The sequence below is a fragment of the Rhynchophorus ferrugineus genome, unplaced genomic scaffold (genome assembly GCF_030347505.1).
Source record: "Rhynchophorus ferrugineus isolate W39M unplaced genomic scaffold, kcgeb_rfMv2 rfM9, whole genome shotgun sequence".
In the NCBI taxonomy this organism is placed as follows: domain Eukaryota; kingdom Metazoa; phylum Arthropoda; class Insecta; order Coleoptera; family Curculionidae; genus Rhynchophorus; species Rhynchophorus ferrugineus.
In genome coordinates this window covers 1624099-1645483 of record NW_027472588.1, presented here as the reverse complement: position 1 = coordinate 1645483, position 21385 = coordinate 1624099, and the positions used below count along the sequence as shown (strand labels likewise).

The 21385-nt window shown below is 33.5% G+C and overlaps 2 protein-coding genes across 3 annotated transcripts in view; both read right to left on the bottom strand.

The window, feature by feature from the left end:
* The window catches only part of LOC143202487 (solute carrier family 2, facilitated glucose transporter member 1), a 35357-nt gene extending 16645 nt beyond the window's left edge, over window positions 1-18712 (bottom strand). The window contains exons 1-2 of one of the 2 annotated variants that reach the window (XM_076414059.1): window positions 18531-18712; window positions 18211-18466 (exon numbers count right to left, since the gene is read on the bottom strand). In XM_076414059.1, the coding sequence (XP_076270174.1) occupies window positions 18211-18444 (234 nt within the window). In that variant the 5' untranslated portion in view covers window positions 18445-18466; window positions 18531-18712. Of the gene's footprint in view, window positions 1-8166; window positions 8251-8488; window positions 10684-18210; window positions 18467-18530 lie in introns of those variants that run through there. The other variant, XM_076414061.1, reaches the window with a different exon arrangement.
* An 883-nt stretch (window positions 18713-19595) lies between these two features.
* Window positions 19596-21058, bottom strand: Aos1 (SUMO1 activating enzyme subunit 1). Its single transcript, XM_076414048.1, has 5 exons — window positions 20898-21058; window positions 20664-20835; window positions 20353-20609; window positions 20106-20302; window positions 19596-20050 (listed from the first exon to the last, which is right to left on the bottom strand). Exons 1-5 carry the CDS (start codon window positions 20978-20980, stop codon window positions 19749-19751), a joined length of 1011 nt encoding a protein of 336 aa, XP_076270163.1. The 5' UTR covers window positions 20981-21058; the 3' UTR covers window positions 19596-19748.
* Window positions 21059-21385: the final 327 nt, after the last annotated feature.

Sequence of the window (21385 nt, the reverse complement as noted above, 5' to 3'; positions counted from 1 at the left end):
TGTTGAATTAATGATATTTACGCATATTTGGTTAATTTGTTGCATATATATTATTATGTAAATTATAATTACTCATATTATTGCGGCGGAAAAAAACATTGCTCATAACTAACAGGATTAAAAGCCAAAAATATGGCAGGGTACGATAAGAGTCCAAAAGATAAAGATAAAGACCAAAAAAAATTAGAAAAATCCTTGCCGGTAGCTATGTTTGACGTATGTTTGTCATATAAGTGGCGAATCAAAATAAATAACTTTTATCTGTTTACTGATTTCAATTTTTTTTTTTTTTTGATCAACCAAATATTATTGATTGAAAATAATTCGGACCCTCCAAGATTCCGATAAGCAAAAACATAGGTTTTCAATTAAACATTGTACAGGTTGAGTCATAATAAAGTTCCGGAACTTATTAACATTGCTTCGGGGGAAAACTGGATGATGATTTCGAGAAGGAGTGACTAACACAGATTTCCCATCCGATATCCTATAGCTTGAAGGTGAAGCCTTCAACAGTAATTCAAAAACGTTAGTTTGGAGGATTTAGATATGGAGGATTTAGTGATGATATAACTGTCGCCACAATCGGCCATCATAATTTATTAGAATTGCAGTTAATGAATTTAAACAACTATTTTGCAGTTACAGTTAACATAATAAAAATATCGCCTGTTTTCTTTTGTCTACTGGTGTCATGTTTTTAATGTGGATCACTGTAGATATATGGCGTACGAAACTGAGTCTATACCATAAGGTAAATGCTCATTTTATTTAATAGTCATTTTGTTGATTGTAGTTTGATATTACAGGATTATTTAAGCATCATATTAATTATTAAGCATTATATCAGTCATTTTTCTGTTACTCTGTTGGAGTTCCACAGGGTAGTATCTTGGAACCACTCCTGTATCTGTTTTATACTGCTGATATCCCAATAACAAAACTAATACTATTTGGAACATTTGTCGACGAAACAGTTATCATGGCAAAATATATATATCTGCCTAAGTCTGTAGGAAAAGTACAAGTAGCAATCAACAAGATATACAAATGCACTAGAGACTGCAAATACAGCTTAATAGCTCCAGATCTGTTCATATTAATTTTACGTTGCGGTAAAATAACAAAAATCTAATTATATCATTTGACGGATGCTCGATTCCCCAAGCAAAATCAGCTAAATACTTCAGCATACATCTCGATGGTAGGGTAAATTGCAACAAGCAGAGCACATTAGACTCAAAACAACTGTCCTGGTTAGTCGGGAGATACCCTTAACTTGACCTAAAATCAAGGAGATTGATTTATCAGTCAATTATAAAGCCATTCTAGTAATCAAACAGACCCAAAACAAAGTTAATTACCAATCTTTATTTACGAAGAGCTGCAGGATGACCTTGCAATCAAATGGAAGTACGAAGTGATCAAGATTTCGCCTTAAAATATGAAATAAGGTTGCTGAATCACAGCGACGTGGAAGCAATACAGCTACTGGACAACACACAGGAAATCTAAAAATTGAAGAGAACCAAACCACACGAACATGTTTAGTGTATAAGTGTATTCTTGTATATTAATGCAAGTGTAACAGAACAGTAGTAATAAATTAATTTGTAAATTAAGATTGTTGAACTTTCCATTTTCAGATTGTTTATAATGAGTTATTTCTCACATATTCTATACATCTCTCTAGTATATCTCAAGATCTTTCGTTAATTTTATAATTCTTGCTAGCTAGATATCAGGGAGATGTGTTTAAACCTCACCATAGCTGATGGTTCTATGAACGTAGTCAATGTTTATTTGGGGCACATTTCATCTATTTCTGCCTTACCACCAAATCTGTTGACTCGTCATAAAAACATACCTTTTCAGGCCATTGTTATGACCTTTTTTCGAATAACCATATCTATTTGGTTGTTAAATATTGAAACATTGAATATTTTTTTGGCATTATTCATCTATTTCCAATATATATATATATATATATATATATATATATATATATATATATATATATATATATATATATATATATATATATATATATATATATATATATATATATATATATATATGTTGAAATAATACGTTTAAATCTTAAATACGACTCTGTATAAGAAACCAGACATTAAATCAGCATAAATGAGCGAGGGCAGTGCAAGAGAATGCCTTCAGAACCACGCATTTTAGTCAATTGATCAAAATACATATGCTGTATTATATTTTGGGTCAATGTACCACTATTTTTATCGAATAACGGCCGTTTGTTTATACGTAAACTGTCTGTTTTAGAGTGGTGTTATTCAAATATACGTGAGCATCCATTGCTTGTCGAAATAGAAAGCCTGAAAAGATTCTTGATCGAATGTTTGTTGAAAAACGGTGCTTGCCCTTGCTTTCATAAGCTTCGAAATTGTTGATCTTTGCTAGGACTTGAATCTACATTCTTACAAGATTAGGCTAACTTAGGAATCCTACGTTAATAACCACAGATAATGCCGTTTGTTGTTTTTGCCAAGATATTTGGCCCAAATTCAAAGATATTGACGTGAAGAACATGAAACTCGGGAAAGTTGAACCTATGTGCTGCACAGCTAGTGGTGCGATGAATATTATACACTGTGGAGTTTTTAAGTAGTAAAAAAATATAGCTCAAAGTCAATCATAACCCAGACCATCACCCAAATCCAATAAGAACCATGACACCTCTGAAGCTTGTTTCATTCTAACAAGCACTGAATATTTTGACACTACTTGATTCAATCACTCTTTCCTTGAATGAATATCAATCATTCTTATCGACGAAAAAACCGACAACACCGCTGAAATACCCTGATAAATCAAAAACGACATATTTGTTTTAACAATTTTTACTGGCACTTAGAACGTTAACTATTTCTAGGTAAACACTCATTTTATGTCGGTATGGGCGGTCCTTAGGCGGCCATTTGATTGACACAGATTGGACTTAATGAAGTGTTTGTTCCTTGTTGGCATCAATAATATCAATCAAACGTGACATTCGTTTAAATTGGTTTCATTCTAGCAACAAAAGTCGAATTATATTAAGCCTCATGGGCCTGGGAAGATTTTTTTGAAAGTGGAGGACGATTTTTATTATAGCGATAGAGCTGAAATACATTTTAAATGAATTTAATTCGAAATTATAGCACACAACATATTTTTAGACGATTTGGTGGTGTTTGGTTAACTTCTTGAGGATTGTCAGTTCTCGTCAGATACCTCAGTTCAAATTCTATTTTTCACAACTTGTATTTGTACCAAAAGTACATTTCCTGATGACGCTGGCACCATTACTATTGGAAGCAATAAGAGAAGTATATAACATCAATACCAGACCAAGACATGGGGAATAAATACCTTACTAGACAGAAATTCTCAAAAAAAATGAAATGAATCCTTATTGAAAATTATAGCAGTCCAAATTTTCAATTGAGGGAATATTAAGGCTTCATTTCTACAGGTGCCATCTGAAGAATCATTATAGGGGGATACATCTACAGGGGATATACAAAATAATATGAACACCATGCAATATAAAACATCTTGTTGCATGTTGGCAGCACTGCGTCCATGTAAATAATACGACTCGTATGTACTACTCAGTTTACATGCCGTACTTTTGCTCTGCAATGGCTAAAGCAAGCGATTAGTGATATATATGATCCTCAGACTTGAAAAGGTTAATTGTTATCGTAAATCGACAATATCATTCACATCACTTGTCAAATTACAGCGGGTGAATATCCCGACATCCTCAGTGATGAAGTTCTTACTATTACTAGCATATTGCTGTCTAAAAGAAGTTAAAACAAGTGTACCATAGGGAGTGGCCCATGGGTCCTCCTCGATATATACCTAGATTTAAGTTAATGTAAAGACAAATTGTAGGTTAGTTGGCAACGACTAGTAACAATGTTATAAATAAATTTAAAAAGATATATGTTATTGCTATCAACCATATTCCAAGATACATATGCCCACATATATAGCTGAAAATGGAGTGAGAAGTAGACTTCATCTCCAACATTGTCGATGCAATTGGTGGATGTTTTGGTACAAGTATGAAACAACATTTCGTTGTAAACTAGTCGGACACTATTTGGCGAAGAATTTCAGTTGTTTTAAAAGCAAATCGTAGCTCAGCGCCTTATTAATAAATAAAAATTGTATAATGTAGAGTGTACATATAATTGTGTCTATTCCCTGTGACTATACCCAAATTATTTAAGGTCAACGTTATAAAATAAATTCAGCTATAAAACCCAAAATGAACTATTTGAGCTCCTTAAACCCGATTAAAACTCGTCCAAAACAATAGTGAGGCCTGTATAAGTCGTCAGGTCATTTAAAATAAATTGTTCATTTCCTTGTTGACATATTTTCGACCTGTAGAAGACAAAAGACGACAAGCGACCGCTGAAAATAGTTTTATTTATCTCTGGGGCTATTAGGAAGCATTATCTTGTTGGTCGGGTCATTAAAAGTGGACAATCAACCGCCTTTGCAAACGACACAATAATCACAAAGTGAATATACGTGAATGTTCAGACGTAATCAGTGCTATCATGGGACGATTTGGTATCGTTAGTCGCCAACAATCACTTAAATTGTTCTTTAATATATCTGGTAAATTATAACAATTCCTACTGAAAGTATATGTACAAATAAGTCTCTTACGACCAACAAAAGAACGGATATCAATTTAAGTCATATATAAATGTATGATTTTAAATGTCTTATCATAAAATTAGACATTAAATAACCTAACCTAACTGTTAAATTTGATGCTTTTGACATTTCTCAGCATAAAATAACGATTTTTCATTTAGTATTATTGAGTTATCAGTGTATACAGACGCTTAAAATTTTATTTGCAACATTTATTAATCTTATTAATTAATGAATTCAAAAAGATTTGATTGCAAGAAAGGTTTCGAGGTACTCAACAAGTGAGAAAATTACTTGCTACCAAGCCAGCTTCAGAAATATGGAAAAAAGTTGTAGTAAATTGCGATTTTTTTAAATAATTTATATCGCACCAATTTTTTGCAATGAGTGTCCTTTTAAATTGAAAAAAAGAACAGTATGCATGCCATCACTTAAAGATAAATAACAAAAGGAAAGACCAATTCCTTATATAAGCCGGCTTGGTAGCGCAGTGGTAAAGGCGATGGGACGGTCCTCCTACTGTTGCGATAGCCGCGGGTTCGAATCCTGCTGGGGCACGGTCGCAAATTTATGTTTGTGATTGTTTAAAATTTGTGAATGTTCTCGGCAAGAGTGTAAAATCTGACAAGGAAAATGATCCCAGTCACGCCAGCAACCAGGCTGGGTAAGACCAGATGTCTTCTGGGATAATTTCTAAAGTTGGTCACTGGCCAGTCTTAACGCTGAGGACCGCGGTTCGGGGCCCACGTTAAACTTTAGGCCCAGTGCAGATAAACTCATAGTTGGTAAAGGAGACTTAAAAGTTTGAGGCATCACAAGGGATAATGCTTGAAGACGTTAAAGATCATCGCGAATATGCCGCAGCATCTTTGAATAAAACGAAATATTAAAATGGTCCTCAGTTCTATTCACCATTTGTCCCGCCCTGTACAGACTGGTAATATCAGGAATATGATCAAAAATAAAGAGTTAGAACGGATATTTTCTGAAAGTATTTCATTGCAGTGACATATTTATGTGTTTACCTTGCCACTTATCGTACTATGTACACAAAATGTAGCGGTACAGTACTGTACGCTGATAAGGTTCTGACGGTGGATATTTTCGAGAATTTAGATCGAATGTTTCCTTGAATTATTACCCATTAAGACAGGTATATGAGTGAAAAATATGATCCCTAGTAATTGTAGTAGACACTATATCAATATAATAACGACATAATGACGATATAAAAATTAGTAAATCTATTATTTATCACTGTTCCTAAAATAAAACTTTAAGAATTTTATGCCTGAAAGTTATATCAGACTTCAGACAACAGCTGCTGCTACTTTTCGATTAAACCACAGCGGGTACATTTGTAATCAACATCATGTTAAAGCCTCACAGACAGACTCGCTCGGTCTGTTTCAAGTGTGTGAACGAAGTGTGAACGAAAACCTTTTTCAGTATATTGAAAATAGCTGAGTTTGTACCGAGTAAATCGCAGTTGCTGAATTTTTTTACGTACTTTTTACCTTAATGTGAAGAAAAAGGCAGCAGCAGATATAACAGTATAACAGATTTGTATAACAGGTGATTTATATAACAATGAGCGATGAAAACCATTTTCTTCTCGGTGGCCATGTCAATAAACAGAACAGTCGGTTTTAGGAAACACAGAATCCTCAATTTATTCATGAAACATCATTGCATCCACTAAAAACAACTGTATAGGTTCCTATTTTTCTGAAAATGACCAAGGGGTTGCGGTTACTCTTATTGCTGAACGGTACCAAAACTTAATTTGAAATTTTGTTGAAATGGAAGAGCAAGGACATGTAGTTTCAGCAAGATGAGGCCACAGCACACACAGCTCGTTCAACAATTCAATTATTGAATGACGTTTTTCCACGAAGAGTAATTCCGCGAAGTGGCGATTTAGCATGGCCAGCCAGATCTCCGGATTTAACAGCACCAAACTTTTTCTTATGAGGTTTTTAAGATCAAAAGTTTACGTGAATAAATCCCAAACGATTCAATATCTTATTGACAGTATTCCTCGCGAAATTGAAGAAAATGCCTTAAATAAAGATGACAGTTGCATAGCGAATCGCGGTCACCATTTAAATGATATAATATATCAATCATAACTAAAAAAAAGTTAAGGTTCAAATAAACTTAATTATCTTTTCTTTGAGCAAAGTTATAGGCAATTAAAACACCTTATACATATATGGTCCTAAATCTAATATATTTGACTAACTTATCTTGGAAAATACAGTTTGGTATTAGGAAAAAAGCAATGAATCAGAGAACATATTACAACAGCGTTTGCGAAAATAAAAGGGACTATATGGAGCGGGAGGAATTTTGGCAGCATGAATCACTGCTATCCCTATTATTGAACATGATAAATAATGAATTACGATGAAAAGACGACTTAAATATAAAAAATTTCGAAGAAGACTAAAACAAAATTTATTGTGAAAGAATGAAACCATCTGGTTTATTTAATCGCTGATCACTGTTTTCCTTTGGGCTTTAGCAGCCAGCAGATACTAAATCGAAAACATATTCCATCTATTTTGAGCAACATCAAGGAATAAATAATAGAATAAAATACGAAATTCCATTACAACAAATCTAATAATTAAACGTAGCAATGGGATGCTTGATATCAAAACAACTTTAATGCAACTTTCTGAGGCAAATAATTAATTTGAAACCAACTATAACGATGAAATGAAAGATCCAGAAAATACCCAAACCAGAAGCTTATCAGAAACCTAAAATACCTGGAGGACTACTGCAAATGAAAATCTCTCAAAACCTCTGTTTCCTCTAGACTTACTACCGATACGATACCAGTAAAACCAAGCTATTTCCTGTGGTGGTGACGGTAAAACCGACAAAATAAAGATTACAAAAATGAGTAAATATAAATCGTAAATCAGCACGTTCGTTGTACATATAGCACAAGCACTTTTCTCTCTTCGGTTTTTTATAACTTCTTTATATATTTGGAGCACTTTTTACAAGTAAAACTCCTATAGTCCAACTGAAGTTTTGCAGTAAGTCCGTTGGACCGTTGAAGTGCCTTTATTTCTATATAATTTAAAACAGTATAAAATCAGTTTCGTTTTATTTTAGTAAATATTGTTGTATTTGTATTACTAAATCCTTGACGGTATTTATTTTATTTTTTAAGATTTATAACCCAATTCAAAGTCAGATCGTAGACCTATTCTACGAAGTTGAAAACAATTATGCTTTTGTTTTTAACAAACCAACCAAATGATACCAAATTACTGTGCTGAAAATATAATATATAGTCGTCTTAATGAATAGTCTATTAATTTATTTTCAAAAAAATACTCCCATGGTCCAACCAACACGTCCGTTGTACCATGAGTGTGTTGGTTACGATATTTTCCGCGTACTTAAAGACAATCTATAACTACAATCTGAGAGAAAACTACATAAACTTACCAAGTCATTCGACTTACAGCTGGTATCAGCTGTCGAAGTCGATTCGTGATGCTCCTTCCCTTCTTTTTTCTCTAATTCCTTTGACTGCATGTTAAAAACAAGATATATCCAGTCAATATTACCCCAAAAAATGATAAAAAAGAAAATTGTACTCACTACAATCTACATTACGGAAAAAATCGCAAGAAAAAAAAGAAAACACGCTCAAGGATTATTTTTTCTTTAATTTTACTACGTTTTGAGACACTACTACAAACAAAAAGACAATCCTCTAGCTTTCACTCAAAAATACCAACAAAAACTCTACTCAAAATCGAGTTACCTCCGACTCCATGTCTGTTATCCTTTACGGCAGCATGAAAAACAAAAAAAAAGTGTAGAATAACGTGGGAAATGACGAAGGTTCGTGACATATAACGTCGATACTTTGGACCTTCATCTGTCTCCATTTATGTCGTGCGGATAATTAATCCATAAATTGTATTTTTATTAACTTATTAACTCTATTGACATTTATATGAGGGTAATCTGCTCACAACGGCGTCAGTTAAATTATATCAATCAATTTTAATTCTCTCTCCTCCTCTCTTTCTCTCTTTTCCACCCTTCCTTTGGGTAAAAAATATACCATCCCATATACGACGCTAACTTTAGTTTAACAATTTCTAGTTTATGTTAATTGTTAACAATTACGTTTATTTGAATTAGCATTAAGTTCAATGTCCTGTTGATAAGAATATAAGAACCCGAAAAATAGATATAACTTAGGACTTATATACAGAGTTTGAACTATAAAATACATTTTTATTAAGCTATAATGTAACAGGTCAATTGAAAAATCCCCGGCCTACTATAGTAAAACACAATTTTTTTGGCAAAATTAGTTTTTTTATTCGACATAATTCCCTTCAAGGGTGATATACTAGTTATAGCTCCTCCAACTTTTCCATACCATTCTTGTAGTACAATTTATCCTTTGCTTCAAAATAGGCCTCAGTTTCGGCGATCACCTCTTCATTCGACGAAAATTTCTTCCCAGCGACCATTCTCTTGATATCTGAGAACAGGAAATAGTCGCTGGGGGCCAAATCTGAAGAATACGGTGGATGAGGAAGCAATTCGAAGCCCAATTCATGGATTCATGACACGGTGCATTGTCTTGGTGAAGCAACACTTTCTTTTTCCTCAAATGCGGCCGTTTTTCGGCGATTTCGTCCTTCAAAACGGTTCAATAACGCTATGTAATCATGGTTGTTGCTGGTCCTTTCTTTTTCAAGGTAGCCAATGAAAATTATTCTATACGCATCCCAAAATACAGACACCATAACCTTGCCAGACGACTGTCGCGTTTTACTACGCTTTGGAGCGGGTTCATCGTGTGCACTCCACTAGGATGACTGTCGATTGGACTTCGGAGTGAAACGATAGAGACATGTTTCATCAATTGTCACATATCGACGCAAAAACTCGGGTTTATTACGCTTGATCATCTTCAAATACCGCTCCGAATCATCAACTCGTCGTTGTTTTTGGTCAAAAGTGAGCTCGCGCGGCACCCATTTTGCACAGAACTTTCTCATACCCAAATATTCGTTAATGATATGATGTACACGTTCAGTTGATATCTTTAGCATGTTTGCTATTTCATTCAATTTCAATTTACGTCCATTCAAAATCATTTTGTGAATTTTTTAATGTTTTCGTCGGTAACAACCTCTTTTGGGCGTCCACCGCATTCACCGTCTTCGGTGCTCATTTCACCACGTCTAAACTTAGCATACCAATCCTTGGTGGTTGATTTTCCTAGAGCCGTGTCCGGAAACTGGGCATCAAGCCAAGTTTTTGCGTCAACTGTATTTTTTCCTTTCAAAAAGCAATATTTTATCAACACACGAAATTCCTTTTTATGCTTTTTTTTCACAAAAGTTGCCTTCACTCAAAATGCTATAATTCACAAAGTAATGATCCACAGCTACCAAATTTATATATGCATTTTTTGAGAGTTAGGGCCAAATCATAAAAACATATGGATATAATTCTAGTAGCGCTATCTATGTGTTAGGCCGGGGATTTTTCAATTGACCTGTTATCACATACCTTTAGTACAATTATACATATATAATGAAATCAGAGGAAAATCTAAAGTATCATAAACCAGACTGTTAGTTTGGGAAGTGTCCTTAGAAAATTTTGGAATATGCTGGAATCTACCTTCATACACTGTTATGAAACATAGATTTTAAATGATGTAAAGATGACCCACTAAGAGGTCTGATGGAACTTACAGAGATTGATTTTAAAAGTATATAATAAAATTAAGGAAGATTCGTTATGTGCATTTGTGTATCTGGACGAAGAATATTGGACCACACATGACAAGACGCCAATAAAAAGGATATAAACACAACAAAAGTTGATGGAAAGAGGCAAAAGTTAGAATAATATTTCATTAGGTTCTGTTAATCATAATATTTTTTAATAATTCATTGCAGATATATAGCTCTTTATGCCGGATGGTTTTATAACTATAGAAGTGTTAGTGTTTTCCTCAAAGTTGAAGCGACTACCATGGGCAAATGAAGCCGAACATGTTTTTCGTCTAGATTGAAAATGTTAAAGAACTACTGAAGAACTTGGAGGAACCATCAGTTACTGTTATGGGAAATGCACACTAGTGGAAAGACCCCAACAGGTGAATGTAATTAATTAATGAATTATTTGAAAACATAAATTGAGTTTGAAGATACCCTGTTGAAGAGTGATCGATTTCAAATTATAATTCGGTAAATATTAATGAGATGTTTAATTTTGTTTTATGTAATTTACTTTTTCAGAAATAGGCCTGGAAGAAGATACCCTGTAGGTCAGATGGCTGAAAAATATGGCCACAGTGTGCCTTCTTCTTATCACTGTATATTCAATCCAGCCAAATTGACGTGGGATGTCACAAAGAACTACTACCATGGACATCCAGATCAGATCCAGATCCAGAAGGTGGTCATATCCAAGAATGTAAAATGAACTAGAAAATGACCTTTTAATTAACAAGTCTGAATTAATTAATCTTGTACTTTTTGATCTTGTCCTATTTAGTCCAATTATTACTCTATGATGTGCCTGAAACCAGAACTACACATCACCTAAGTTGACTTAAACGTTTGTTGTACTTAAGAATTTATTTCGGTTAAAGACTCCATAAAAAAACAGAAACAACCAGCTGTTGTGCTTATTAATATTTTATGCGACATAAAAAAAATCGATGACATTGCCAGAGAGGTCAAATGTCTACACGAAGCCACGCAATATGGCGAATATCAATTACAGATCTCGTGATCTTTGGTCCTCGGTGAATACTCGAATTGTGTATGCATAGAGTTTAAGATAGAATTTTCCAATAATTCGTCAAGTAATAAACAAAATCGAGGTTTTTCATGGAAATATGGATGCTATGCTCAATTGCGCACTGGGTTTATTGACTTTCAATTAACGTCAGGGATAATTGGGTGATTCACTGGAATAATTGCTACTACATCGTAACAAACTCCCTATTCATGTTCAGTTATAGGAATTATGAGAATGGCTGAAAGATTATTTAGGTTAAGAGATAAGAAATGAAAACGGCGTGGAAGAAGAATAATCGGGGTTCGGTGATTTTTATCCAGATCTTGATTTGTTACAAGCATAAATATTCTGCAAAATGATGTGAGATCGTCTCTTAAGATAAATGCCCTGCGGGCCCAGTATACGCTTTCCAGCAATTTGGCGTGTAACTTATACAATATTAGTAAGAATTGACTAGTGAACTGAAAGAAATAGTTCTATTGCATCATGATTCAATTTAATTTATTGGAATTTTTCCATAAACAAAGTATGAAAGATAACGCATAGTTTGTTAAATCTCCGGTCTTATATATAGATGACATCACAACTGCGAGCTCTCTATCATATCTGGATATTACTAACTTACAAAACGATTCCTGCTAATGATTGCGTCATAACAACTATTGCACAAGTTGCAATAGCTCTAGGGGAAGACCTATTATTATTTATATTATCTGTATGTTCACCACACATTATTTTTGGATGAATAAATTTGAAAATATGACAAAACCTTGAATTAAATGATGAAAAATGTTTAGTTTGATCGATCAGAAATTTATAAAAGTGTATCAATAGTAATTGCAGCCAATCTAGCTGCTAAAATTCTAATGGATGTTATATTGGATAATCTAATTTATTTACTCATAACGATTTATATGTTAAGCAAGCAAATCGACTGAATTCCACAGGTACCAAGCATAAACATGACGCTACAAGGGTTGCAGCATGGGTACATTATGTCAAAAAACAGGATGTCCTAAAGGACGAATATTTTCTGTTAATCATAATGAATGAAGGACAATATAAACTGTGAAAAAGATTATGATGATTGTATATGTGTAGATTCTATACGTGGTCTTAATGCATATTGATTTGAATTGCATCTCTTGCTTGTATTGAATGAATTGAGAGTTGGGTTTCCATATTGCTTGACTGGAACCATCTAGAATTTACAAGTACATAGATATATTATTCGGTAAATGTAAAGATAAATGGATGCTTGTGTTTTTATATATTCATAAATAAATCATTTTTTATATTGCCATTTTTATATTACAGGAGATAGAAATTGTACCAAAATTTATAACTTGAGTTTCAAAAATTTTAGATTAATTTGTGAATTCAAGATAATTTATTCTATTTGCATTATATTCTTGAAATATACGTATAATTTGCAAGAACCGGCAACGTTGCAAATTCAAAATTCCAGTGCACGGGTCTGATTCTCCAGAATTACACTCTTATACGAATCCGTGCCTTGTTGGCACTCATAGAGTAAATATTACAATAGTAATATTACTCTATGTCGACACTTCAGTGGTGAAACGAAAAAGACTACTTGCAGCAAGAAGTAAATATTCTATTTTAATCGCGTAGATATGGACCAGTATCGATTTATCTGCGAAAAAAGATGAAGAGTTTATTGGTACAGGGATTAGGGAACTGACGGTGACATATTGGGGATTTGCTTAAAATTATTTTTAATATTTATTCAAATATGTCGAGGATTAATATAATACCAAGTACGGCGATATACGTAAGAATAATAGATAAATAATATGAGTTTGTAAACGGCGTAATTCTTGATATTAACATTGCAAATGAACAAGATAAGGCATCAGTTTCAGGGTTTTATGTCGAATTTCTTGGAAAGAATGTTTTCCCTTCGATCGCATTTTCTTATCAGTAAAATTGAGGTTAAAATATGGACAAATTCGGTTTATAGCTCCTGGTTTCGGATTTTTAGATTTTAACAGTGCTGGATTTTTTTCACAGTTATTTATTGACACTCAATTATTTGTTACACATTAACACATTAGTTGTTAGTCATATCTAAGCGATAAAACCGAATAAAGAAATAACTAAGGTCAAAAAGGTCATCTAGTTACCAGCTTTCTTCATTCATATTTTACAAATCTTCTTAAATGATAGACCCTTATGCGGTTGGAGGTTCTATTTGACCACTGTATTTTCGTATCTCATCGTTTGAAAAATAAAAAGTGTTTTACGATATTTCAATCACTGCATAGTAATAAAGAAACAACCCTGAAACCCTTCTTACAAACTGCAGGTCCTCACGTCAAAAAGGTCATCTGGTCACTAGCTTTCTTTCTTGCTACCAGTTTACAAAACTTCATAGATAATGGATCTTTATACGGTTGGAGATTAATTCTGACCACTGTATTTTCATCGGTTGAAAAGTAACTGGCGTTTTTTATAAAGGGCAAGGGGTTATGGTTCTAACGATGTTCGGTGTTAAACATTATCGAACAGTTAGTCAGAATGGTTAAGGCACCCGCAACATTGCACAACTTTAGAGATTCGACTGAATGTTAATTAGGACCAAATATGGAAGAAGAGAAAGTATCTTTCGTGTAGGTTTCTTGTTCTTTACGGTTTAACCAAAAAACCAAGGAGGTTCTAAAACCATATGCGGATGAAAACCGAGAAACAATGTTCATGGAAGTTTACCATTTTATATATATATATATGTATATTAAATATAGATAATTAACACTAGTAATATTGAAAATAAGTTTGAGAAAAGCATTAAAATGTATTAAGCAACTTCTTCATGCTTCAATGATGTATATAAAAAGTCCCACGTGATTAAATGGTACCTGTTACATTCAACGATAACCAGCACTGTTTCCGTATTAAATTTATATCAAGAATACAAATTTTTACGTATTTTAACGCGTTTTTAGTGATGACCGTTTAAAATCTTAGCGTGTGCGTGATATTGACCGCGTTTACCAAAAATTTTGCAGCCAAAATCGATGTAATTTACCTAAAACTCAGTAGTGAAGTTTGTCGAAGAGCACCACCGATGAGGGGACGTCAGTTACAACAGAAACAAACACTCAATCGCAAGAACGGCGTGACACTATGCCGACTTAACATGTGAGAATACCCTTCAACTGTCCTCCGACTGTTCGAAGGGGATGCAAACCCCCCAGGACCGGCGCGGGGATATCGCCGGCCGCTCCCCCGCCGCCCGCGAGGCGATTTCGCGCCGGCTGGATCCGATCCTGTCGTCGAGTGACGTCATTTGGCGAACGAACCGGGCACACCTCCATAGAAACAAATATTTTTAGAAATATAGGCGTTTTACCGGTCGGACTAAGATCGGCAGGACCTGTCGAGACCTTATCTTCTGTAAATAAAACGGTGGGTTTATTTAGATTCATGTACTTTCGCTAAAACGCGCAATATTTTGTAATATTATCGCGAGAAGCGCGTGCACGAGAGAGAGAGGGGAATAGTTTAGAGGTTATAGAACGTTATACGATCCTCGTCACGTAGTATTTTGCCTGTCAGCGGGTCAATAAGTCCCGCCGCCTCGTGATTGGCCGACCGTCACGGGTGTGTTTGGCGTGAAACTCAACTACGTTGCCACATACCTTTTTATACGGTTTACGACACAATTCCGAAAAATACAGACAATATCGCGAATAATGCCAGCAATTCGTGAATAATAAACAACCTTGCGACGATAAATATTCATTATCAATCCTATGACGATAACATTAATTAGTTTTACCCCAAAGTATTAGTTCTAAATTGAAAATGCACTGATAACCAATTAACCGCGATATCAACATTATAAATATATTAATTTATATATTATATTATATATTATATACAGAACGACAAACAAAAATCTTCTTAAAACTATTAGAAAGTGTATATTAAATAGTTGAACATTTGGCAACGTCGGTATATTCCATAACAGACGTCTAGATACGTAATGTTTGATCATCTGTGGTTGCATAATTTGAGGAAATTATCAAATACTTGGAAACATATATTTCTGCAATCTACCTAAACATTCAATGTATAAAGTTCAGATATATACACAAAACCAATATGTGTAAACGTTTGACTGATACAATGATTAATAATAATTGGAAATGAACGCAATACAAAATGAGATCGTGTCACATATTCCAGTAATTATATTTTTAGCATTTCCTTGAGTGTGATTTCACCCCACCTTGTGACTTCTTCAAAACTCACCTGCTAATAGTATCTAAGCCTACTCCAGACAAATGTTATTCAAAATATCTAACATGTAACTGTCTACAACCTAACGTTGAAAAATGGATTCGCTTTGATGAAACCAATCCTCAATGTCATCAAACCAAAACTCCGGATCTGCAACTACGTGAATATCCACAGTCGCAAGCTCATTGAAAGAAACCAACAAGTTATATACTAGAACTATTAAAACGGAATGAAGGCATTAGGACAATAATAGCAATTAACAGATACAAAGTTATCGTCTTGCATGACAATACAGGCTACAACAGGTACGACTTCGGACTATTTTATCTATAGGTTCGATATCAAGACTGTATTTTGTTGTAACACTGTATAAAAGTTGAAAATACCTCGAGAAAACGTAATTTCTCATATTTTTTCAAGTATAAGCATTCATTTTAAAAAAATGGTACAAATTCAAACTGAAAAAATGAAAATTAAATATTGAAATGAATATGTCAATGTTAAATATTGACGTTACGTCAAAATAGCGCTCACTTCGAAAATAAATCGATAGATGACGTATGAATATAGTTGCCCTAATAGAAAATTAATTCCCGGAACGCAAAATAACAACAGAAATACGAAAATAGATCATGTTTTCTATATAACGTCGATTGTTTACCGCTCTAAACCCAAAAATAAACGACAATTACTAACGAGATCTTTACCGATGCACATCCATTAATATTTTCACTTTTCCGTCGTTGAGTTTTCTCGTTAAATCGCCATGCCAGCCCACGTATAATACATTTTCGGCGCTTGTGAACATACATAGCGCTAATTGCGCAAAACGCTCGGCTTGAAAATAAAAATTTTTGGCATTGGGCGCCCGAAGGTGTGACCGAATATTTGCTCTAGCATGGAACAACAACAACCAATTCGCGTCTTATATACATTAGCATAGCTTAGAGGTCGAAACCAAACAGCGTTTTTGTTTACACCACTTTTTAGAAAGTCCCCTGGAAAAGTCATTAATTTCAAAGAGAGGTTACAGTTGGTTGCCAACATATTTCCATATGGGCACTATATCCGGATATATTTGGTTGCATAATCTTCATATATTTTAACATTTATTAAAAATGAGACAAAAAATTATATGTAAATTTAAATTGCAGTACTATAACGGCACATATCGTAAATACTTTTTACAAACACACACAATCAACGAAATAAACTGGTTTAATTTTTTATGACTATTATTTACGACAATATTTTATTTCGGTATAGGAAACGTACAAACATTTGTACAAAAATTCAGCGAGTTGTAATAAACGTGACATGTTTATTACTGTGTGTATTTTACGTCTATTTAAGCTTCATAATGTTTTTCTACTAATTCAAGAGATTATTATAATCCTCAAGCATCCTGTATTTCTGTCATCGATGAATATCCCCAAATACAAATAGTTGCGAATGGATTCAAGGCAAGCTTGACATTTGTTTATCTGGTAACAATATCACTGCTGTACATTCAGACTCGATACAAAGTCTTGCCTTTGTTTATGTTTGAAGATTAACGAAAATCATTACTAATATAGGATAATCCCTTTTTGCTTTATTGGAAATGATATGATTTGATGCGGTTGTAACCATTTAAATATTGTGTTACTGGTAATGATGAATAAACAGTTTTATGGTCTACATTGCTTATGTTATAATTGCATCAATTGTGGATAGAATTGTGAAATTAATCTTTTTAAATATCAGAGTTTTCCATTATTATTGGACACCAAACTTGTAAAATTTAACATACTTCAGAATAAATTGTGTGTATAAAAGTAAACCACGTTTTTTTTTATTTGTAGCGACTCCAATTACTGATATAATTTATCTAACGAATACTTTTTACTCTGCTTTTTAACAAGTTGAAAATTGATGAAGTTGTAATTTATTATATATTTAATGAAGTGATAATTACTGTAGAACTGAGAAGCTGATGCGCACATTGCTTGTTGTACATTTTCCATAATCCTTATCTAATGATTTCGGATCTTGGACTGTTTATAATATATGTATAAGATCCCGTCAGTAGTTAGAATTTTGATGAAAAACTGGAAAATGAGCTCGCAAACAATTAAGTGTAGAAAATAAAATAATCTGTTGTATAATTGTTAATTATTGTATTTGTACCTACTCACTATTTATTGATCTAATTCTTACTTCCTAGAAGTTGGATTGTGAAAAATATGCACCTTTTATCATAGTTATAAAAATGTTCACCGATTTAATTTGTTTTACTCCTTTATAATTTGTATATCCTGCGTCCATCTCGAATAAGTAGTTCAACAGGAAAATTAAAACTGATAGATTCGCTTTTTAAATATTATTACTTTTGGTGTTAAATCATGGATTATTTGTTTCCACACTTGACTCAACGAGTTGTTGAGGCGAACTTACCGATCGCACTTCTCTTATAGGTCTGGTGGTCAAATTCTCCGAAGAGTATATAGGCACGTCCATGTCGCTCATGTTGGATGAAATGCTGCTGTCCTGACGCTCCATGCCGGGGACCTGGAGCAGTCTCATGGCTTGCTGCTCGGCCACGGTGGGACTCTTTAGGTAATGGCTCTCCGCGACGTACCCCACGCCGTCGTCGTCATCTCGTTCCATCTCAGAGAAGGGAATTGACATCTTGATTACTCTCTCTCTCTCTCTGGAACCAACCAAAAAATCAAGAAGTTTAGTGCGACCAAAAAGTACCACTTCCATTTGCTTACATTTAACGGTAAACATGCAACACGTGCGCAAACTGTGTTATGTAATGCCGGGCGAATTCCTTCGACGACACTTTTTCAAATTCCTTACTAAGTCCGAAAACTTTCGAACTCACAGTGAGAGGATAACGCCGTCAACTCGCCTTAAAACCGACTGAGTGACCTCTTCTCAAAGGCAAAAAACTGAAACGGCTATCCAGATTTATTTTTAAAAGCGTCGCGGCGCTTCTACGTCATCCATCCGTCCGTTTTAACGGCGTTGCTCCTCAAAAACAGAAAACATACAAGTTTACACATCAGCTGGCGGGCATAGATAGATGGAGAGAGCGGATAAACAATCCTCCTGACCAATACGGCGTCTAGGTGTGTGTTGGTTGTTGGCTATTTGCAGCTATAATATGTTCCTGGCCCATAAATATAAAAATATATCCAGGAAGTTTTGTTCATAAATTTAGGCGCCCCTGTATATTGGGTTGCCTAGTTCATTCCTTTCAGTACTTGTAGAAATAAAATTACTATATAGTTCAAAGAATATTTTGTTCATATATTTATTTGTAAAAATAGATCAAATCTTAATAAAAGGATCGATACTTATTTATTATTAAACAAAATAAATCGTTATACAACGATATCTCTAATAATAACAGTTAAAATATTTTTAATGCAATAAGGATTTTTATAATAAAAATTTGTATACTTGATTATCGAAATAAAAGGGTCTCAGTATTAAATAAATGCAACTCACTGTTGTTGAAAATAAAATTATACTATTATAGAAACATATCTATTATACTAAGGTTTAGGTTATTCTTATAGTAAGTTTGTGTCTATATTATTATAAATTGTGTAATTAATGTATGTAACAAGCTGAATAATTTGAAAAATAAGTTTTGATATCTGCTTCCTTTGTTTGTTTCCTCATTACCTCCATGGTTCATTATAAAAAAATGTAATTATTATAATATGACTTAAAACAATCAGTATCATGTAATTATCATATTTTACTCATTGCCCATATTCAGAAAATTAAATAAACTGGAAATAACTATCAAAATAAAAAAAAACACATTTGAATTAAGACCAATTTTATTTGAGAATGTCTTTATTAAACGTAAAAAACTGCCGTCATAGAAAAATATTAAGTTAGTTAAGATATTTTTATAATATTTTTTGAATTTGTATGAAAATGTTCAAAAAAATGATTCAAAACTAAACCCTAACCTAGGCAACTGTTTCTTCCTTGCCACAGTATGTTAAAGGATCGAAAAGGAACACATTATTGATGGGTGCCTCTTTCTGGGAAACACCTTTGATTACTTCCTGGGCTATGACTCCACCCACTACAGCACAAACAGGAACTACTTCGCCAAAAACAATATTGAACAAGTCATCATTTAATTTCTTCTCATCTACATTGTACAAGGTCAGGATCTCTTTTTTGATTTCCTTTAGTAGGTTTACATCTTTTTCTTTATGAGAAACATCAGGATTTCTGCCTTCTCTGTCTCTGAATTCTAGTAAAGCTGAAAAACACAAAAAAAATAAAACCCATGATTCAACCGCTTTTTTGATACTTACTGAGCATCAGGAAGAAATACTCGTTTCTCCTCTTAACTTTCTTAATGGGCTCAACACTCTGCTTGGTATTTGGAAGTATGATGACCTTATTCAATTCTGGATAAACAATTTCTGACCTAACCTTAACAGTCTCCTTGTCTGGTTTTTCTTCAATACCATCATGAGTCCTTTTCTTAGCAACCAATTTCAATTGGTCCCTTAAATTATACTAATGTTATTCAATAACAATTAAAATTAATACACATACTCAAAATATTCATGATCAAGGAAATCAGAAACTGAGTATCCAAAAGTTCCAAAAACATCTCCACATATGAGCTTAACTTTACTGACCCTACATATTTTGTCTATCCTTAACAACAAATCAGATTTGATACCCGTGGCTATTATTATTGTAAAGCTTTCAAAGAATTTTGTATCTTTCTTTACTGGATTTGATGTATCTGCAGATATTTTCACCAGAGGGTTTAGGGCTTGTGCTTTAATTAATACTTCTTCGGCTATCTGAAATTATAATAACAATTAGCAAAAAATATTAAAACAGAAATGTATTACTACCTTTTTTCCTATGCTATCCCTGTTTAACAAGAAATTTTTGTGTTGCTCTTCCTCCGTTACTACTCCATCATCTAAAATCACTAAAGAATTGATGCCGGAGAGTAAAATGTTCTTGGCTATTTCTGAACCTAATCCCCGCACTCCGATCAACAAGATATTGGCCGCCCTTAAACTACAGTGGATCAAAAAAAAAATTAAAACTCAACGTTAAGAAAAAGTAAAACACAAACGTACCGTTCTTGAGACTCTATACCCCACAGACGAATCTGTCGATCGTAAAGCTCGGCCTCTACAGCTGATAATTGTTTTTCAGACATATTCTCCGTAATTTAATAACACCGGTTCTTATTATTGTACTTAATCTAAAAGCGTCTAAGGTTATGTTAAAATTGACACTGTTGACGTTTTCTTTCATAAAAAACTAATCATACAATATTAAAATATTATTAAATAAACGACAGGATTCTTATTATTAAATTTGAATACGTCTTATTTGAATTTTGTTAAGATAGAATTGACTTGGAATTGTTTTCTATAAATAAAAGCTACCTGTTGTATTGCTGGTTGCCAAAATATTCAAAACCTCTACTATCTATTGATTTTTGATAAAAAAAATTAATTGATCCTTCTATATTGTTTAACTTCAAATATATTGATGCGTTTAAGAGTTAAGATAACGAGGCGTTAGCGTGCTGTTTGCTTAAATAACTAGCCCTTCGAAC